The 22,832-nt window shown below is 37.6% G+C and overlaps 1 protein-coding gene, 1 long non-coding RNA gene and 2 other non-coding genes across 4 annotated transcripts; all 4 read left to right on the forward strand.

The window, feature by feature from the left end:
- Positions 1-3,017: 3,017 nt before the first annotated feature.
- Positions 3,018-8,868, forward strand: LOC117395353 (uncharacterized). Its single transcript, XM_059005836.1, has 7 exons — positions 3,018-3,518; positions 3,935-4,003; positions 4,929-4,959; positions 5,284-5,315; positions 6,169-6,310; positions 6,598-6,768; positions 7,102-8,868. Exons 3-7 carry the CDS (start codon positions 4,951-4,953, stop codon positions 7,780-7,782), a joined length of 1,035 nt encoding a protein of 344 aa, XP_058861819.1. The 5' UTR covers positions 3,018-3,518; positions 3,935-4,003; positions 4,929-4,950; the 3' UTR covers positions 7,783-8,868.
- A 6,062-nt stretch (positions 8,869-14,930) lies between these two features.
- On the forward strand, positions 14,931-15,871 carry LOC117965247 (uncharacterized). Its single transcript, XR_004661369.2, has 3 exons — positions 14,931-15,076; positions 15,348-15,429; positions 15,626-15,871. It is a non-coding gene; the product is annotated as an uncharacterized LOC117965247 (long non-coding RNA).
- Positions 15,872-16,308: 437 nt separating this feature from the next.
- Positions 16,309-16,380, forward strand: trnae-uuc (transfer RNA glutamic acid (anticodon UUC)). The gene has a single exon. It is a non-coding gene; the product is annotated as a tRNA-Glu (tRNA).
- Positions 16,381-16,841: 461 nt separating this feature from the next.
- On the forward strand, positions 16,842-16,914 carry trnaf-gaa (transfer RNA phenylalanine (anticodon GAA)). Its single transcript has one exon. It is a non-coding gene; the product is annotated as a tRNA-Phe (tRNA).
- The last annotated feature ends 5,918 nt before the right edge of the window (positions 16,915-22,832 follow it).

A 22,832-nucleotide genomic window follows, 5' to 3' on the forward strand; every position in this document is an offset into this window, starting at 1 on the left:
TTTTACTGTGTGTTTTTCGCGTATGAAAAACAACGCTAACATTTTTGGCACTTTTGCACTTTGTGATGGTATTCCACTATGAAAGGCACTATATAAAAATAAAGATTATTATTTATTAATGTCAAACTCCACTAACAATACATACTTCGTATATTGCAACAGGTCGCCGACATTTCTGGAGCAAAATAGGTTTTATGGGTGTGATTCGCCAAATATTTTGGTTGCAAATATTTATGACTTTACAGTATATAAAAAAGTAATTTACTTTGTTTGACACACGAGGAAGGCATCTTGCTGCAACACATCTGTGCTTACACGTCTCCCACTTTTTAAAAAGAGTCTAAAATGAAGAAATAAACAAATAGTCATCTATTATTGAAGAGAAGACAGGAATCTATTCAGCAAACCAAGACATAGCATCTTCCGTAACTTAAACAATAATCAGGATTCTGAAGTAAAACTTCAAGGAAACTAAGTCAGGTAAACACTTGTTTGGTGTAAGTCTTATACTAAAGAAGGCAGTAGCTGAACGCTTGTTAACTTCGTTTCTTGTGTAAGTTTTACCCAAGGTGTTAAACCAGAGATATGAGTGGGATTGTCAGCAGTTCTGTGCTGCTACTGTTCTAAAGTTGACATGCCACCTAAAGCAGCGAGAGGTAGGGGTGTGCAAGACTGGCATTCTGAAATGGGCAGAGCCAAAAGTGGGCTGGGCCAGTCCCAAAACCTGAAGCTGCGTTTTATCACTCATTTCCGAATCTGAGTCCTGCACTACCCCATTCAAAACCAAGGCATTCAAATCAGTTTGCCTCATACATTAAGCACTGGTCCCCTTGTTGAAGGGCTTAAGAACGTTTTATTCTTTGCTTACTTTTTTATTCTTTAATGTGAAGACACCCAGATTTTTTCAAGCATCACGTTGTCCTGTCTTGTCTCAGTACGAGGTGTCCTGTAGAAAGGTGCATTTCCATGGTCTGGTCTTGGCTGGTGAACCATGTGGGTGAGTCTAACACAAGAAGTGAAAGTATACCTGGAATTTTAGTAGAAGCTTTATAAAGCTAAGAAGTGGTAAACTCCTAAAGTAACAAAAGAAGAGGAAAGAACACAAAGTCATGAATCACAAAGATTAGGGGACCAGTGATATTGTTGGCAATGCTAGAAGATGAGAAGATATATTTAAAAGCCAAGGTTAGCATTCTTTGAAATATAAAGTTGTGTTCAAAAGTTTGGAAACAGCAAGATTAGAGCTGGGGATTGTATTGAAGATTTTCCTCACTCTGAACCCTTTCTTAACATCTTGGTATCCCTGAATAGGTAACCCTCCAGTTTATAGTTATGCACTGACACTCATCATGGGATATTGCAATTTTGGTCAGAATTATTAGGTAACTTTTTGTTGACCTGCTGATAAATTAACTGTCACTGTTATATGGTAAAATAACCCATGAATGAATTGATTTAATATAGAAATGTACAAATTGTATTGCCATTTATTTGAATGTGATTGTTGTATAAACAGTATGCTGAGTGATCGTTGGTGGTATCTGGTTTTTATTCACCTTGGGAGGGTGTCCTTACATAGCCCACATGCTGTCAGGGCTCATGATTTACTGGGACATCCTGCGGCCAATAAAAACGAACACCACGAGCGATCACTCCATGTCTCTATGTACAGCGATCACTCCGTGTCCTCTATGTACAGCGATCACTCCGTGTCCTCTATGTACAGCGATCACTCCGTGTCCTCTATGTACAGCGATCACTCTGTGTCCTCTATGTACAGCGATCACTCCGTGTCTCTATGTACAGCGATCACTCCGTGTCTCTATGTACAGCGATCACTCCGTGTCCTCTATGTACAGCGATCACTCCGTGTCCTCTATGTACAGCGATCACTCCGTGTCCTCTATGTACAGCGATCACTCTGTGTCCTCTATGTACAGCGATCACTCCGTGTCTCTATGTACAGCGATCACTCCGTGTCCTCTATGTACAGCGATCACTCCGTGTCCTCTATGTACAGCGATCACGCCGTGTGATCTATGTACAGCGATCACTCCATGTCCTCTATGTACAGTGATCACGCCGTGTCCTCTATGTACAGCGATCACGCCGTGTCCTCTATGTACAGCGATCACGCCGTGTCCTCTATGTACAGCGATCACGCCGTGTCCTCTATGTACAGCAATCACGCCGTGTCCTCTATGTACAGCGATCACGCCGTGTGATCTATGTACAGCGATCACTCCGTGTCCTCTATGTACAGTGATCACGCCGTGTCCTCTATGTACATCGATCACGCCGTGTCCTCTATGTACAGCGATCACTCCGTGTGATCTATGTACAGTCACCGCTGCCTAATCGGGATCCTGATAATCGGGATTGCTGATTCTTTAAATTCCCCCGAGGCGTCCCGATAAAGCAGTGCAGACTGGATAGTGCTTAAATGGATAGAACCATGTATATCTGCCTTGTAAAGAAGCTCAAAAGGCAAAACTCTTTCTTCTACTTTGGTGTTTGGTGTTGCAGTAAAATGGTATATATTTGTACAGCACTTAAAGGGATACATGCAGCTATATCATGTGTATCTACATTGTGTATACAGACAGATTTTCTGATTATACAGGAGGTTTCTATATTTTTCACTGAAAATGTAAATTTAAAAATGTTGCACTTGTATTACTGATGATTAAATAAAGAATATTTGATGAAGAATGTCTCTCTCTCTCTCTCCCTCTGATTTCTGTATCAATAAAGAATATGTAGCTATTTCTGTCATGTTATCCGAGAAAATCTGATTATATAAAGAGCTGTTTGCTATTTTTAAATTCTCTCTTAAATTGTTCAAGGCTACACACAACATAATCTATATTTACATACAGTACATTGAACATAGCCATTTGTAATATGGAAATAATTCTAAAAACATGAACTCATTAAGCACTAAGTAACAAAGATTACAACACAAATAGATTACATGTCTTATACTGGAAAATAAATACAAATGGACATAGATATACACAGTATATTAGGTTAGTGAACAGTTCTGCTGTGTTGAGTTGTCTTTCCTATACTGTACTCCCATAACGGTAATACCAGAACCAAAATGTGTCGTGTGCTTTTTATTTGTCAGATGAATACGGCTGATGACCCCTGAACATTACACACATACAAACAACTGTGTTCTGTATATTTTAAGAGGTACCAAAAGCAGTATACCCAATCTTACCCTGTAAATACTCTGAGACTGTACAAATCAGCGGTTTGTTTTGTGAACTGCACTGTTTGTTATCATGTGAAATCACACAAGAATATACAATACTGCAGTATACATTATTTAGGGTGACTACGATTCCATGTACACAGTTTGGGAGAGTTCAGGCTTTTCAACTCACACCCCAATGCATTCTGGCACGTTTTACCTGCCTCAGGTACCTTAAACAGCAGGACTACACTTACCAGAATGCATTGCAGTGTGAGTTGAAAAGCCTGACGTGGCCTGGTGAACATGGAGTCATATGGTAATCTTAAGAATTGTATATATATATATATATATATATATATATATATATATATATATATATATATATATATATATAATACTGTTGTATTCTACAGATATTTGGGGATCAAGCTCTTTTCTGTGTTCTTTCTGTAATTTGTCCATGTAGCCATACAGTAAATAAGCTGTACTGTACTTTTCTCTTGCGTCCCCTGGTGCCTGTGTATTGCACAACTAGTGTATGAGGTGGGGTCGAAAGCAAAACATACTGAAGTTTACAACATACAGTAGATTGTTGTCTCTTGGCAATTTGTGACACCGGTACGATGTTTCTTTCTTCTTTAAGTGCAGGTAACGATTGTTTTGTATGTCGTGTTCATTTATTTTGTACAACATTAGTCATGCAGTATAAGGGTTCCGCCCTCTTTATTACAGGAAGAGGAAAGCATGAGTTTCGTTTTCTTCATTTCTTTCATTCCTATCAGCGCAGAAGAAGTGATTTGTGTAAGTACATCATTTTACTGTATTGTATTGAAAGCAAATCTCGATAGAGCTTTTCATTGAGATTGATTCTAACGCTATGCTGTACTTTGAGACAAAAGCGGAAATAAAACACGTTCAGTAAAAAGGGGTTTTGAAGAAACCATTTAGGACCTTTCAGTTGTAGAACGTGGTGCCATTGCTAAACTTTTTCAGAACTTCAATTTAACCGCTGGACATGTAAAGTATATAATGGTGGATAATATCTCTGCTGCTTTTCAGGATATATTGGGCATTTTTGAAAGTGCATTTTGTAATTTCACATTAGAAGCGTGCATTGATTAAGCACTGGAATGCGACCAGTTTGTAAACGTGAAAAATAAAATAAACCCCTTCGGTCACGATTTTATAATCATTTTTTTAAGCAATTAAAAAAAATCAAAATGTTTATGTGTACTCTATGGGAAAAGACGTTGCACTGCCAAGGCAACACTGGAAATAAAGTAGACAGATAGACAGGTCTCTGATGCTAGCGTGATCCATTAAATAAAGAGGAAGAACAGAAACCCTGATAGATTATTAAAAGAGGAATAGGGCGCTCTTCCTCTGGGCAGGTTAGCTAAAGTTCTTATTGTATCACAGAAAGGGTTATACATTAATGTTCACGGCAGCATGTAGTCTCTTCTTGAATGACGCGAGGATCTCCGCTTCGACCACTTCAGTTGATAACCTCGTCCAAAGCTTCAGCACCCTTCTGTGGAGAAGCTCCTTCTCCCCTCGGTTCTGGATTTGCTCTCTGTTCTTTGTAACCTGTCAAACATGATTTTCACCAGTAACTTAGTTTAACCCCTTATCAATCTGAAATATGCGTATTCTTTCTAAGCTATATAAATTAAGCTCTGCCATGTACTGTATTATAGAAATTATTATTTTTTTCTTTTGTCTGCAGTTTAGAATTGAGAACAGGAGGCATGGCAAATGTGAGTACATGTTATTTTGAAATAGAAAGGTTATATATATATATATATATATATATATATATATATATATATATATATATATATATATATATATATATATATATATATTATTCTCCCCCTCTGGAAATGGATACTGTATGTGCATCTGCCTATCTGTATGAATCTATGTCAAACTTATATTTGTACAAGCACATCCACTAGCTGCAAATCATGGACATGTACTTTTGTTCAGTTCCATTTGGTTCTATAATTATGTTATGTTGCTATTATTTAATCACAATATAAAATAAAAATATTAACCTTTTTTTTCTATTCATCATGAAGAACCCACAAGACCAGAGAATTGATCCAAGAAGGTAAATCAAATGTCATTATTTTATCGATAACACAATCAATATGGAAATAAGTTATACATGACTGAGTTATACATGGTCCGACAGGGTAGATGAACAGATGGTCTACAGATTTGTGGGATCCTCACAGCGCACCTCCGTGCTGCGTAAGGTAGTTCATAGAAAAACACATTCCATTTCCTGTTCACTTTTACAATCAGTGGAAGTGATGAGCAAAGAAGCAACAATCTGCATTCTAGCATCTGACAAATACTGAATATACTGTAAAGAAAGTGAAAATCTAACATCTGACAAATACTGAATATACTGTAAAGAAAGCGACAATCTAACATCTGACAAATACTGAATATACTGTAAAGAAAGTGATAGTCTACAATCTAGCATCTGACAAATACTGAATATACTGTACAGTACGCGACAATCTGCATTCTAGCATCTGACAAATACTGAATATACTGTACAGAAAGCGACAATCTGCATTCTAGCATCTGACAAATACTGAATATACTGTACAGAAAGTGACAGTCTGCATTCTAGCATCTGACAAATACTGAATGTACTGTACAGTACGCGACAATCTGCATTCTAGCATCTGACAAATACTGAATGTACTGTACAGTACGCGACAATCTGCATTCTAGCATCTGACAAATACTGAATGTACTGTACAGTACGCGACAATCTGCATTCTAGCATCTGACAAATACTGAATATACTGTACAGAACGCGACAATCTGATGTGGTTGTAATAGAATCCTATACATGACCTATCTATCTATCTATCTATATTTTTTTTTAAGGAAAGCTTTTGGTCTGTGGTGAGAGCTTAACTTCACTTGCTTACTTGCTATTTCAGAAAACGATTTTTTAAAAGAAATATAAAAGTTGAAGGAAGCCTGCAAAAATCTGGGAACAGGTTCATCTTGAAATTTCTGGAAATTTATGAGGAGCAAATCACAGATGAGCTGAAAACAGTCATCCATGGATACATGTCTGAGGTGAGGCTGTGCAAGTCTCTACGGTCTTTGTAAATCCATAGCATCCCACAATGACATTGAGTTTTACACTAATATAATGAATGTGCTGGGGGATTAGATCCTTATGAATTGTTCACAGTTCAGACTGGACTGCAGTTCTAACCCTCATGTATGTAGTGCCTTTGTGTAACCTGGCAGTTTTACATAGCATTCCTTCCTTTGTAAATCGGTATTGATTTGTTGTTGTTGGTTTTAGCTTTGCTGTCTGTAAACTGACTCTCTCTCTCTGTGTCTCTGCTCCTCACCAGGTGCTGCACAGCATCTTCTTTCTGGGCAACATTCACAGGGAGAAAATTATGCCTACAGATTTTTTTGAAGAGAAAGAGTTGTTAAAACTAAACAACAAGTTTTCAAAACCTTTTAATGAATTCTGCACCCACCTGCCAACCCGCACGCCTTTTTCCATCCTCCTTGATGCGGTCAGTATAGATCTGAAAACTCAGTCACATTGTCCTGTGTCTCTTCCACCTGCTCTATTCCACAGTTCCAGTGGAGTTCTCTTCTTCCTCTGTCTGACACCTCTGTGGTGCCCTTCTTCTCTCACAGGATCTTCTCAGAAGCGTTCTTTAGCTGCACACCAGCCTGCTTTCTATGTGCTTTTATCACTGTGTCTACCCTCAGCTCAAGTCTCAACCCTTTTTCATTTCATCTTCTCTGACAGACGAGAAGAAAGACATTCTATTAAAAAAAAAATCTGTTCAAGCTTTTTACACCCAAATCCAATGACAGTTTTTTTCCCTTTAAAAATGCAGGTGGTAAAGATTAAAGGCAGTCAAAATGAAACACAGGTAATGGAGTACCTGTCGACTTTATTAAAAGAACTGAGTGTGCCAAAACCAACCAATATGACATATTCCAACTATTACACCTTGGAGGCCACTGTCATCTGCATTTGTCATTATGAAAGGACAGGGGGGGGAATAACAAAGAAGTTCTACGGAGCCTCCCTGTCCTGCAAGGGGCCAAGAGAAAGGCAGGTCATCATCTCCCTCTCGTGTCGACACACATGGACTCTGAAAGTGGCTTACGCAGTGGCCCTTGCAGGTCAAGGTGGTGCCATCCAGCTTCCACAAACAGTGAAATGCAAAGCCTTTAAAAGAAACAGGGAAAAAGACCACTATTGTGAAGAACCTCCATGTACAAATTGCATTAATATATTCAAAGGCGCTACGTTCGAGCCTTGTCACATTGAAGCCGATGAAGACCCAAAGTGGCCCTACGGCAACTGTGCTGAAACAGAGTCTCTCAGCAAACTCCTCAATGCAGATCCAGCACTCTGTGAACAAGTACAAGTTCTGAAGAACAACATGACAGCTGACCTAGACCTTGAAAGAAACACAGTCTGGAGCAATGCCACGCGCAAGCTGGTAGACCTGCTTAGCGGGACAGATTATGTGCGTAATGGCAATGATATTTTGTTCTTTGTCCCCTAACCCACCCCACCGAGTCCCTTTTAGCTTCACTCTACCAGTAAGGCATGTATCTTGTAAAATCAAGCTAATCCCTGATCCCTGCTGGCTCAGATCTACATGTGCTTTGAATGATCCTGTTGTACTATCTGGAGATCCAGATACCTCAGGCTGTAGTAATTGGTCTGTGTGGTAGTTATTTAGGATGTGTGTGTATTTTTATACTTTTCTAAAAATGAATATATATATAGCCTTCACTAAAATAGTCCATCACTAAATACTGGAAAGGAGAGAAATGTCCAACTTTCACAGAATGAAAACATCTATTGCTGTGTGTATTACAGCTGGATGGGCTCCACCACACACAGAGGAAAATGAAATGACTTCCTTAAAACAGATATGTGATATGGATTCAGGGCAGCAGTGTGGAGTAGTGGTTAGGGCTCTGGACTCTTGATTGGAGGGCTGTGGGTTCAATCCCAGGTGGGGGACACTGCTGCTGTACCCTTGAGTAAGGCACTTTACCTAGAGTATTCTAGTAAAAACCCAACTGTATAAATAGGTAATTGTATGTAAAAATAATGTATAAATAATAATGTAATTGTATGTAAAAATAGTGTGATATTGTAAGTCGCTCAGGATAAGGGTCTCTGCTAAGAAATTAATAATAATTACTGTCAGCTCACTACAGTGACTTTTAGACATGTTGCCACATTGGTGACCACACTATTCCTGTTTTGTAATAATTATTAATTAGGTCTGGGTTGGGTTGTGGGTTTAGAGTTCTACATGTATGAATGGTAAAGTTATGTATTTGAGAATATGTTTGTATTATAAGATTGCATATATTGTGACATTAGCAGTTTGTTTTGTGCTTCTCAATTGGAGCGTCTCATTTATACAGTGTCTGTGTCTTCTGTAAGCCGAGATGACTGCACTGTGAATAGAGGGGTCTGATACCAGGTTGCATCTAAAGGCAACACTGCAGAGCATCCACACATATTCATTCATAAATATTCATAACAATAATAAAGATACACAACCTACATGGTTTTTTAAAGAAACATTTAATTGAAAAAGTTTCAGTAAATAAAAAATGTTCTTTCTGAAGAGGTGCAAGTGACTTTTTTGTAGCATGCGCACAGAGCAGCCAATCAACACAATTGGAATTCCTTCCCCCAAACTTCTCTCCTCCTAGATTGATACATTATGCAGAATGCAAACAATATATATCTGAATAATAAACTTGTTAAATGCTGTTTAAGCTGAACCATTAAACTATATAAACATTCTCTCATTGCTTTAAATTTAGGATTCTGATGGAGAGTTTTGAAATTTATATTGGGTCACAAACAAACTCACAAAAAAACTGTCCTATTTTAGATTCGCTGGACAGGGGTAAAGGTCAGTGAGTTGATGGGCAAAAGTCAGTGAGTTGACAGGGGTAGAGGTCAGGGAGTTGATGGGTAGAGGTCAGTGAGTTGACCGAGGTAGAGGTCAGGGATTTGACAGGGGTAGAGGTCAGTGAGTTGACAGGGGTAAAGATCTGTGAGTTGACAGGGGTAGTCAGTGAGTTGACAGGGGTAGAGGTCAGTGAGTTGATCTCTGCACCAGGGTCACTGAGAAGGGTTGGGTTACCTGGAGGTTGAAACATGTTCCCAATGTCCTTCTCTCTCCACTGTTTTTATACAGATTGAATGATGTTCTTTAACAAAGTCACAGTGTCGTATTTAAGGGCCAGCTGTCAATATGGTTCACTACCCATTCCATTAGTACTGTGTCGACAGAAGAATATCATTTTAAAGACTGACAATCAACTGCTTTCTCATACCCAGTGACATGGTAGGAGGGATAGAACATTATACTGCATTATATGTAGTTTCACTGCATTCTTTGGTCTCGCCTTTTGAGGGACTCCTGACCATAAATTAGCTTGCTGATAAGTGGAGAGGCTGCCCGTAGGGAAGCCATTGGCAGGGGGGCAGGATAGCTGCCCTTCCCATTAGATAAAGCAAGAAAGCAGGTGGAGCCTGAGGAGGCAAACTGATGCACGGCAGAGTCATTATGGATTGAGGTAAGATTTACATCCCTTTTAAAAAGGACAAAAATAGGAATTATTCTGCCAAAATAAGAAGGGTAGGCATGTCTGCTGTTACACTTACAATGGGGCTCATCACACATGTCAGTGTGTTGATGATTAGCAGTGGGTGATGTTAAAGGAGTCGTATTAAAAATGGGCTTGATTGCAAAGCAGAATAATGTTTCCACCTTATGGGGCACCACACCTTTACAATGAATACACTTTAATGAATCACTGAAAGTCATGATAAGCCATCATGAACCGGGTTGTGAGTTTCAGTTGCTTGTGTGTTTCCTCCCTGCCATGGGAACCAAACCTGGGGTCAGTTACAGTTAGTACTGTGTGTCTCTGTAATTCAGCCTTGGTAAAGCTGTGTAATTGCAACTGGAATTATACCATATTGAGGGATTCCACTTCAGTTACGCATGCATTTGTCATTCGATCACTATTCTCGTATTTTCAACCACTTTTGGTGACCTCCCCCCCCCCCAAAAAAAAAAAAAAACAAAAAAAAAAACAAGATAGTTTTGCATTGTAACTGCATTGGTAACTTTGGTAATACATTATATTAAACAATATTAACATGACACATAATAATAATAATAATAATAATAATAATAATAATAATAATAATAATAATAATAATAATAATAATAATAGCCACTGGGATGAAGCAGGTCATTGAAATAAGCATCCCATCCATATTCTGTGTGGTTTATTCTTGAAAACCATCTTGTTTATTTTAAAATTTAATAAAGAACAGAACCAAACACATGACTATACAACACAGGCGCTAGGATTAATAAATAACAGAACCAAACACATGACTATACAACACAGGCGCTAGGATTAATAAAGAACAGAACCAAACACATGAATATACAACACAGGCGCTAGGATTAATAAAGAACAGAACCAAACACATGAATATAATATACAACACAGGCGCTAGGATTAATAAAGAACAGAACCAAACACATGAATATAATATACAACACAGGCGCTAGGATTAATAAAGAACATTGTAGCAGATCTTTATATACATATAGATAAATTTGTTAATTTGACTACGCCACCTTGTGTTTATTGAGGACAAGGACCTCGAGTGGTTGGTTCCCGCACAAACTTTTATCCAGGAGAAACCAAGCAACGATACACCAAAAATAATCTTTACAAGTTTTTATTAGTAATTGTTTTAAAAATCTCAAGCAAGTTAACAATAATGTAAACCCTATGACAATGCCACCTTCACTTCACAGCCTCACAATTCCCTAATATATATATATATATATATATATATATATATATATATATATATATATATGGATGATACAAGAAAACAAACTATAAATCTACCAGTTTCTTGTAGTGAAGTTGATCAAACTAGTTACCACAGATTATATTATTGCAGTTTATATAAAACACTTGGATCTATCAGTTTCTTATAATATAAATAAATAAAAAAACTAAATAAATACATACAAATATAAATAAATACATAAATAAATAAATAAATAAATAAATAAATAAATAAATAAATAAATATAAAACGAAATACATAAATAAGTAGAAACTGAAATATATATTTAATAATTTGTCGATGTATTTATTTATTTCATTTTCCATATCTGTATTTATTTCGCTTTTTATTTCATTTTTTATTTCGTTTTTTATTTATTTATTTATTTCGTCTTTTCATTTTGGCACAATTGTTTCACCCTTGTATTTCGAGCTACCGTCAATCATGCTCGATGGGCGGGACAATAAGTGACTCGGTGATCTCCTATCTTTGCCTGGTTGTAGTGCGGAGCAGTGATGGGCAGGTTGATTCATTTTAGTGTCTCGATTCATTGGCTTCAGTTCAGTTTGGTGAATCGATTCATCTATTTTATTTGATTCACTGACTCAATGACACAAAACCAATCAATGTAGACCGCATTAAGATTGTTTACGTAGGTTTATTTGAACCGGAAAGAACGAGTTGTTCACAAACTGCACATCACAAAAGCTAGGGAGAATCTATATTTGGTTGACTGGGTTCATAAACATTAAATATAGTTTGACTATATATATATATATATATTTAGAATCCTTGAGATAACATAACAGTTTGAACCATTAGCATTGTTTAGCCATTAGTATCAATCTAATTTAATTTCACCTTTAAAAAAAAATAGTCAATTGCATTTCTTACGTGTTTTTTATATATATATTTGGAGTCACTCATTGTTTTTTACAACAAAAAAGAGAGGCTCGAACGAGTGGTATTTGTGGAACTAATCCGTGGTATTTATTCAGCACAGAGTAAAACGCTGTTTGCCCCATTCCTCTTCTATCCAGTAAACCTTTAGGGATTAGTCATGTGATCAATCACACGTTGAAGCACACCCATAACCCCAACATGTACATTTTGTATAAACTGATATGTGTAAATATTAAATGTGTATATATTTAGTATTTACCACAGTAAAATAACATTTTAACAGTAAATAACAGTAAAATAACATTTAGAAAATGTATATTTAATAATGTAAATATATAATAGACGTTTAAGAACGTCATCCGTTAGAATGTGCAATATCATACTAAAAGGTCGTTGTATCGTAGCTGATACTACGTGTCACCTTGTGGACTAAGGTGAATCGCCGTCATTATTAAATTATAAAATATTTAACCGTAGTTGTAAATCGTCATGTAATCTTTGTAATCACAATATGTAATCACAAGTTATATAATTAAGCCTTGGGTACAATAACGTTACAACGCCAGTAGATGTTTGTATTTATTTATTTTGGAAATTAGGTGTATATCTTTATTATTATTATTATTATTATTATTATTATTATTATTATTATTATTATTATTATTATTATTAAGCAATTTGGCTGACTTTACTCAAGATGACTTAGAAGTATTAATCATAATTTGTGCAAAATAGTTACTATAGATATGATTCATTTTGTGTGTGTATAAAAAATAACAAACACACATAGACTACAACTACTAGTGGTTCATTTTATTATTTATTTGTTTGGCAGACTTACACAAGGTTACGTACATAGTAAACTAAGAAGAACTGTAAGAAATGATGGTGCACAAACTTGTAATCTGAGTTTCTGACAGCGTGAAACAGCTCTCTGGAAAGTACACACCGTCTGGATCATAGATCTATAGCTCTGGTCTGGAGGATGTAACTGACGCCATTTTGGCTCACACAGAGTTTGTATCATGCACTAAGTAAGCGGGAATTTGGATCCAACATGACACATACAGTCTTCAGTTTCATAACACTCAATGAGTTGAGAGACAACCCGGTTTCCTTGTTACAACGAACAGACTCGAGAGGTAAAGACTCACTTCATGAGTTTTGATAGGCTGGTAACTCGACTCCTGTGCGCCATGCAGCTTGTTGATAGGGTGAATCAAAAGAACCAATTCAATTGGGACTCTGATCCGATTCCCATCGTTCACCTTAGTGAGTCGTTCAAAAAGAACGATTCGTTCGCGATCTGCACATCACTAGTGCGGAGAGGGCTCCCTTCGTAAAAATATCTTGGGACGTCCAGATTTTCCCGTCCCAGTTTGGCCTACCTGGGACTTGGTACTGCGTAGAATTTGATGACGAATTATCTGCAAGTTAGTTCTGGCACCTTCATCAATATCTTCATCAGTACATGCCAATATCTGCCCCATTCTTTCCAACAGCCAATCTTCTCGATACAAAATAAAGTCGTCATTTATTGACCCACATTCAACTTGAATTAAAAGCTCCCTAATCTTTTCTAGGATAAGACTCCTATAAGTCATATTGCACACATTTGTAACGTATGGAATATCCACAGCATTGAAACTGTAGAGCAACGACGCTGTATCCCTGACTGCACACCTCTCCGCACTACAACCAGGCAAAGAGAGGAGATCAGCGAGTCACTTACTGTCCCGCACATCGAGCATTTGACGGTAGCTCGAAAACATTGTGCCAAAAATGAAAAGACGAAATAAATAAAGAAATAAAAAACGAAATAAAAACAGATATAAAAAACGAAATAAAAAGTGAAATAAAAAACGGAATAAATAAATATATAAGTAAATCAATCAATAAATAAACGAAATAAATACGTAAATAAATAACGAAATAAATAAATAAATAGATACATTATTAAATATATTTCAGTTTCTACTTATTTATGTATTTATTTCATTTTATATTTATTTATTTATTTATTTATTTCGAATTTTATTTATTTATTTATTTATTTTTTAATTTTGGCACAAATTATCCTCCATACATCTGAAGGTAAGAATTTTATTACAGTATTATTTTAATTCTCACTAGTACTGTACGTATAGTCACCAAAAATTAAAAAAATGCCAACAATAATGCACGGATAGTAAACTCTATGTTTTGTAATATTATCAATAAAAATACACAATTGACATTTTTACAATAGGTGTCAGTTCTGAGTGTTAAAAATGTAATATTTACGACAGCTACAAACTTGTTTGAGGGACTGTTTTATCCAAAGCGCAATTATATTTAATATATTTGTCTGTTATAATGATACTGTAATACTTGTATCCGGGACAACAGAAATCGTACCATGGTAAAATAAATAGTACCATATAGTACCGTGGTATAGTGTTGCATTATACAGTAGATACCAGGATACTTCTTAGAAATAAAAAGTACAATCGTATTATCATGGTGGTACTGCATTATAGTACCAGAATAGTGCATTGTACATTGATAGTATATGATACATTGTGTTTTTCTATTATTTACTTTTAATTATGTATCCATGAACGTTATAGTATTAAACTTTAGGTTTTTAAGTTTAATTTAGTTTTCATTGAAAAATGATCTTATTTTGAAAGCAATACTTAATAAACGTGAACATGGGTACTCCATGCTTTTCTAAAAAAAAAACTCTCTTTTTTCAACAATAAGTCCCTTTTGTCATTGTATAGTAGTGTTTATTTGTTTTCACCCAGTGAACCCCTTTTTGATTTCTTGTTGTTTTGTGTAGAAACATTTTATTTGGCAATTGTGACTATTTTGAGTTTAGGCTATTTGTTTAATTGAAGTCTTTTGTTTAACTGCAACCTTGCTATTCTGTCACAAATGCTCTTTTTTCAGGTTCAGATGGAACCCTTGTTTAGAAGAAAGGCTGATGGCAGCTCAACCTGACTGATACAAAGTGATCCATAAGCTGGTATCGCCCCAGAAGGGTCAACCATGTAAGTTAGAATTTGAATCAATGCTTATAGAAATAATGATCTTCACATTATAACTACTTTATAGGTCTCCCTTTCAGTGCTAATTTCATTATCTATTACAATGCATTTTTATAACTGATGGTGTGATTTGAACTTGGGTGCTATATAATGAATGTTCTAGTATACACATATCAAATACTGGCATTATTATATTTGGAGGAAAACAGTCAGTTGATATAAATGATATGTGGTCCAGTTACCATACCAGGGACCTATTGATGTTGTTTTTCAGCTCTGATGACTGGTGCTGAACTGAGCAACCAAGAACTCCAGAAAAATCGTACCTTCTTATACTGGACCATGCAAATACACAGGTACAGTGAACTTGTTAAAGGATTGTCAGTATTACCATTAAAAATGTAGGAATAAAGCTTCTAAATTATTAGCGCAATTTTCTCTGAAATTCCACACAGGAGTTGGTAGCAGTGTTTGATTTTTATAATCTTTCACAGATAATTATAAGGTAGCTGCATTTCTTAATTACAAATACATAATTTTTTTTTTTTGCAGGGGAACTAATTGGTGTGGAGTATTTGTACAATCAGTTCTCCATGACTACGGTGCCATGATTGAGAGGTTGGAGGCTGGCTCTGATCTGTCTATTGAATTGGAGGAAGATGAGGGATTTGCTGACACCGAATGGTTTCAGTATCTAAGAGTTCCAACACTGGACAGAGAGAACCTTCCTGCAGCTGTTTCAGGCCAATTGCTCGTATCAAGCTGCGATGTAGCCTGTGAGAATCGCAGACACAATTCAAGGGGAATAAGCTCAAATGGTAGAGTGCTCGCTTAACATGCGAGAAGTAGAGGGATTAATGCCTGCATTCTCCAAATAGTTTTAATGTATCTGGTTATTTAGTCCCAAAGTGTGACAATTCTTTGTAACAGAGACGCCCGCCCTACATGTGTATTTTAAAGCACAGTCTGCTAATTTGTAATATTCCCCAGACTGAAAAACTGCAGTGCGTCTTCCATCGTATGTCTTCCGAGAAGCACAAACAGAGATTTTTATATATATTTTTTAGTAATTGAAGAGCTTGTGTTAATTTAGAATAAATATACATGGCTTGAAGTTTGCTTTCATTTGTAACATGTTTGTAATGAAATCTCAGTTTTTGTGGTTCAATTCGAATTACCAATCGTTGTACTGTATACTAGCTACTGTTGCATGTCCATGAATTCCTTAATCAGCATCCCATATGGTCTAGCGGTTAGGATTCCTGGTTTTCACCCAGGCGGCCCGGGTTCAACTCCCGGTATGGGAACATCTTTGTTATTGTCATTTTGTTACAGAACTGTGGTCATGTGTAATGTGTTTTCATTATGATAATAAAGCTACAGTTAGAAAATCAAAAAATATTTAAAAAAAAAAAATATATAAGTATATATATATATATATATATATATATATATATTTAATTTTCTGTCATTCAATATATTCTCAGACGACAAATTAATAGCTCAGTTGGTTACAGTGAAATAAACTTCCTCCACTAGACAACCCGGCTAGCTCAGATGGTAGCGCCTGAGACTCTTACTCTCAGGGTCGTGGGTTCGAGCCCCACGGATGATATAATGCGCAAGGCTACATGTCTTTCATAAGAGCTGAAATAAATTATAGCGCTTTGAGATTATATATGTTACTAGCGGATTGTTTAGAAATGTACTTAATTATATTACAACTGTTCTAAAAAAGAATGTTATCTCGAAAAAAGACGCTTGTCAAGCCGAAATAGCTCAGCTGGGAGAGTGTTAGACTGAAGATCTAAAGGTCCCTGGTTCGATCCCGGGTTTCGGCAAACAGCAAAATATTTTTGTTTTGTATTATTTTGAACTAAAAAAAGAACACATTTTTTTCTTCAGTGTAATTTGAGGAAATAATAACGTATTACAGTGCCATTTTCTAATGTGATTAAGAAATGCAAAAAGCACCGTCCCTGGGTGGGCTTGTACCACCAACCTTTCGGTTAACAGCCGAACACGCTAACCGATTGCTCCACAGAGACCAACCTGCTCAGCCAAAACTGAGACCACATCTAAGAAGAAAGCAACACTGGGCAGGAAAGTCTCTAATCACAATTACATGTATTCAAACCAATGCAAGCAAACCTCAAGCCATTTATATTTATTCCCAAATAACACAAACTCTTCCATTGCTAAAATATATTTTTTAAAAAAAAAACCTCCCTTTGTGCTTCTCGGAAGACATACGATGGAGGGCGCACTGCAGTTTTTCAGTCCGGGGAATATTACTAATTAGCAGACTGTGCTTTAAAATACACATGTAGGGCGGGCGTCTCTGTTACAAAGAATTGTCACACTTTGTATTTATTTCCATAATGAGTTGGGACTAAATACGCAGATACATTAAAACTATTGGGAAAACGCAGGAATCGATCCTTCTAATTCTCGCATGCTAAGCGAGCGCTCTACCATTTGAGCTAATTCACCTAGAATTGTGCCAGCGATTCTCATAGGCTACATCGCAGCTTGATATGAGCAATTCAGATTGTCCCATAAATTTTTTTTTTCATTGGCAATGTAGTCTGCCACTTGCAAATTCAAAAAATAAATAAATTAACTAAATAGCAAATATTTTGACTAGAGGTATGTTTCAATTTCTTCAGAAAGTAGTCTCAGCTCGTTGATTCAGTCGCTTTAAAATTCACCTCTGTCCCGATGCATTAGCGCTGTGCTGTGGCTCGAGCTTGTTTGATGACGAGGCAGGGTTATAGGATACTATAGCCAGACACTGACTGCTCCGGAGAGGAACTACTGCACCACTCGCAAGGAACTGCTAGCTGTGGTAAAATGTGTCACTCACTTTCATCATTATTTGTATGGCTGATCTTTTGTTGTACGTACTGACCACTCTGCTTTCCATTGGCTTTTCAGGTCAGGCACCCGGAGGACCAGATTGCAAGGTGGCTACAAAGCCTACAGCAATAACTGTTACACCAGCAGGGGGTAAAGCATGGCAATGCTGATGCTCTATCTAGACCACCCTGTCTGGGTACTGAGTGTGGTTTCTGTACCAGGGCTCAGTCTGATGGTATGGTGGAGAGGTACATACGCACTCTCAAAAACCAGTTACCCTGTTTGTAGAGCAGAACCAGCGGGATTGGGATACACCTGCACTCCTGATGTTTGGAGAGGAGCTCCATTCACCACTGAGGCTGGTTTATGGAACCCCTGGTACATCCTTATCTTTGAGGATCACCTAGACTACGCTGACAGCCTACAGCAGTCTCTTGAGTGGGTACACCAATTTGTAAGGGAGAACTTAAAATTGGCTGCTAACCAGGTAAAGTGACGTTATGATGTAAGAGCTCTGGCTGACACTGTGGTTTGACTCGCACTTCCTTTCACACTGCAGCCCTACCATGAAGCCACTCAAGAGCTACAGCTTCGGAGGACAACGCAGCTCTCAAGCAGCTCACAGGAAGCCTGCATGTGCCCGGCCAGACCACAGGGGTCACTGGTGTGCGGTTTCAATGTATTTGGGCTGGAGCTATCCTATGTAACAGGTGCTGAAACCACATCCGTTCATCTTCCAGGGACAGGTTTTTGTGAGCCATTGTTTAAACTGCAAGCAAATGTGCATAATCACGCTCTTAAGAACAGGTTAGAGGCTTCTATACCTGTCCTATTCTGTGAAAAACAGGGAGTGTTCCACACTCTGGAGTCTACTGGAAAAGGAGTGCATGTATTAAAACAATCTGGAAGCAACTGGTTTAACTTGCTGGGGTGACTAAACTTTTATTAGGTCATTGAGTCACACAAAGTTGCTCAAAGGACAATATAAATCAATTAGAGTCTCTCAGCCAATTAAAACGCTGAATTCATGAAGATGCCAATATGCTTTTAGGGAAATTTTTCTGATCTTTACTCTTTGAAAATATTCACGGTAAGCTGAGTCAGCTGAGCCTGTCTCTTATGGCATGAGAATAACTCTCCACAACCTTAAAATGAGAAAACACAAAACAGCACAAACTGCACTACACTCTGTGACCACAAGAGGGAGAGAGAGAGAGAGTAATACAATGATGCTCTTTAATTCAGAGCAGTGGTTCTTAACCGGGGTCCTCAGAGACAGTCCAGGGGGTTCACAGGAAAAAACTGGAAACTTTTCACTCAGCATTAGCAATGTGCAAAATCAAATTATTTGCTTCTTGAATGGATTTGATTTCACAAAGTTTATAATGGATCTGTTAACCTGCAGCTCTGATTTTAATTTTTGACAATTAATAATTATTTATACTGTGTAACAAAGCTACATAATCACAGCTGTGGCTAAGATGAATTGTTTGAGAGAAGGGAGAAGAGAGAGAAATAGCTGTGTTTGTACAAACTCAACACAAAGAAAACTATAAGCTATTTTTTTCTGAGTGGCAAAGAAACTGAGTGGCAAGGAAGACAATTTGCATAGAAAAGACACTTTGCATTGGCAGCACATGCTTCAGTGCTCTGGGAGTGTTTATAGCCCTGTGAGTTTAACACTTCATGATTGAGAGCTGCCCTTCATGGCAACAGAATCCACAACAACAATGACTTTTATCAGCATCTTCATCTGGGCACTTGTCATCTGCACTCAGGGTAAGAATCATTTAGAAAAAAAAACAAAAAACTTTTATTAAAAAAACAATTTGTTGGACAATATGTATTGTCACAGGGGCAAACTGAAAAAAAAAAATCAAATTAAAAATTATTGAAATCTAATGTCTTTTTATAATTTAATTAAATAATTTAATATCATTTTCTATGTTATTATTTATTATTTTCAGAATCCAGTGGACAGTATACTGTGACTCAGACTCCAGCAGTGAAATCTGTTCTCCCAGGAGACACAGTCGCTCTGAGCTGTAAAGTCAGCAGTGCAGTGTACACTTATAACAATTACCACTACCTGGCCTGGTACCAACAGGAACCTGGAGAAGCTCCCAAACTCCTGATCAATAGGGCAAGTACCCTTGAGTCTGGGATCCCAACTCGTTTCAGTGGCAGTGGATCTGGGACTGACTTCACTCTGACCATCAGTGGAGTCCAGGCTGAAGATGCAGGAGATTACTACTGTCAGAGTTACCACTACCCCAGCAGTAGAGACGTGTTCACACAGTGCTACACACCTGTACAAAAACCTCCCTCAACAGGACTGCACAGCGACTGCACTGCTGCAGCTGGGACCTACTGCAGGTGCTGAGGGTGAAGGCAATGAAATGGGACCTGGCCTGTGGAGGAGCTCAACTGCACACAAACACAATGAGCTCAATAACAACACACATTTACATGTAGGTATGGATTCAATATTAGTCTATTTAAACAAACTGATTTTGTTGTGACTACAGGGTCATCTAGTAATGTAGTGATGATACCATCTATTCTAAATTCTGAAACATCATTCAGTTATTCCAAGAATTGTAAAAATGTCACTCATGTTTTTCATATCTGATTCTCATATGAAGATGTCCATGAATCCTGGGCTGGGTTGCACCAGCTGTGTGTAAGTTCTTACTTAGCTTAGTTATAGCGTAAGTCTTACTAACTTTAATTTGACACATTACTACATTGACACTAGTTGCACCAGGTAAGATAGTTCTAACACAAGGCTTAGTTGTTGTTTAAAATGTATCCATACCTTTGAGTGGGTGTAATCTATTCGTAGAATCACATTTCCAGACGGCTCGGCAGCTGTTGCTGCTTCTCTTTCATGCTGATTTTAACAGTTTTTCAGCATCAGCATATCTTGCGAGGCCGCATCCATCCTCTTGACAGTTGAGATATTGACATTGATGCCGTTTTAGACGAGAGAATATTCTGATCACTGATTATGTGTGTGTATATAATAGGTGAAATGTGAATACAAATAAAAATGTATTTACTGAAATGTACAATTCTTCATTCATATCACTGTCACATGTCATGTACTGTATATTTTGAACACATTAATAATATTCACTTAATAATATTCCTTACATCACAGACTCCCCACTAGTTCAGACTCATTCCAAATGAAAGAAAGCTGGTTTGTTCCAATCTTTCTCAAAACAACATGTCAATACAAGAGCCATGTGTTTCTCAGTGAGCTGGGATTGCCATGGCAATGGAGTGTCATCAGTCACTGTGTGCGCCCTTTCACACACATCAATCAATCAATCAATAAAGAAATCAATATATGAGTTTTCTACCTTTTCCCCTGGCTTGTTAAATATTAGCATGATTGAAATCATGAAAACGCACTCGTAGCAGTTCAAGGTACATCTTGGAAAGGCCTGTGAAAGACAGTGAAGTAGTTGTTCCATTTAGAAAAGTAAGAAGCTGTCAAAATGAGAACAATGAAAAGAAAAATGACAGATCCATTACCTGTACAGCAGCAGCAATACATGGAAAGGTGTTAGGGGGACTAGGGTTAGGGGTAGGGCACTACATACCCTTTAATTCTCAATAGGATTGAAATAATGACACAAACACAAACATTATTGTCAGTTTAGACAGACACACAGATTAGACAGCAGTGATATACTGAGAGCTTTGACTGGGGGAAAAATAGAAGAAAACAGTAAAAGTGCCTGGGACAGGATTTTTTATAAAGGAAGGTGCTTTGCATACCTGTGCCTGCCTCAGTGCTCTACACAACAGCTAAAATAACTGCACTGCTCCATTGCTCAGGTTTTTTTAAAGCTGAGACACACACCGTCACAGAGACACACAGAGAACATGGCTTCACTGGGGCTCCTCCTCTGCACACTGGCACTCTTTGCTCATGGTAAGAAATCCTCATTATTATGAATTATTATTAATATTATTATTTATTTCTTAGTAGACTCCCTTATCCAGGGCGTCTTACAATTGTTACAAGATATCACATTACTTTTACTTACAATTACCCATTTATACAGTTGGGTTTTTACTGGAGCAATTTAGGTAAAGTACCTTGCTCAAGGGTACAGCAGCAGTGTCCCCTACCAGGGATTGAACCCACAACCCTCCGGTCAAGAGTCCAGAGCCCTAACCACTACGCCACACTGCTGCCCTTAATATCAGTGCTTCCTCAGCACACAGTGGAATGCAGTTAATGGACGAGGCTGTTGACTCGGTGGGTTGATGTTCTGTGTTTTTATTTTCAGAATCCAGCGGTCAGATTGTCCTGAATCAGAGTCCCACAGTGGAGTCTGTCTCTATAGGAGGGAGTGTCACTCTGAACTGCAGATCTAGTAGCTCTGGTTTTACCAGCAGTCTAGCCTGGTATCTGCAGAAACCCGGAGGAGCTCCTAAACTCCTCTTCTCTTCACTGAATAGCCGAGTCTCTGGAGCTTCAGCTCCATTCACTGACAGCAGGTCAAGAACAAACTTCATGCCATCAGTGGAGTCCAGGCTGAAGATGCAGGAGATTACTACTGTCAGCAGCACTATAGCTTCCATTCATTTGATCTACAAGAGACACACTGCAGATATTAATTCTGACCACAAGAGGGAGCCACAGCACCACTGCTGTCCATAATGTAATAACACAATAATAATACAATTGAAATAGGCAGCAGTTACCTCCCCAGTCAGCCCAGTACTCCAATTGTTAACACAAGGCTCCTCACACCCAGTCATCTAAACACTACAGTGTGGTCTGTGTCTGGAAGAAGGAGCTGCTCACAGTGATGCATGCTGGGAAACACTGACTCTAATATCTCAACATCTGCAACTTCCACCCCTGCCAGTGAATATT

The sequence above is a fragment of the Acipenser ruthenus genome, chromosome 32 (genome assembly GCF_902713425.1).
Source record: "Acipenser ruthenus chromosome 32, fAciRut3.2 maternal haplotype, whole genome shotgun sequence".
Taxonomy (NCBI): domain Eukaryota; kingdom Metazoa; phylum Chordata; class Actinopteri; order Acipenseriformes; family Acipenseridae; genus Acipenser; species Acipenser ruthenus.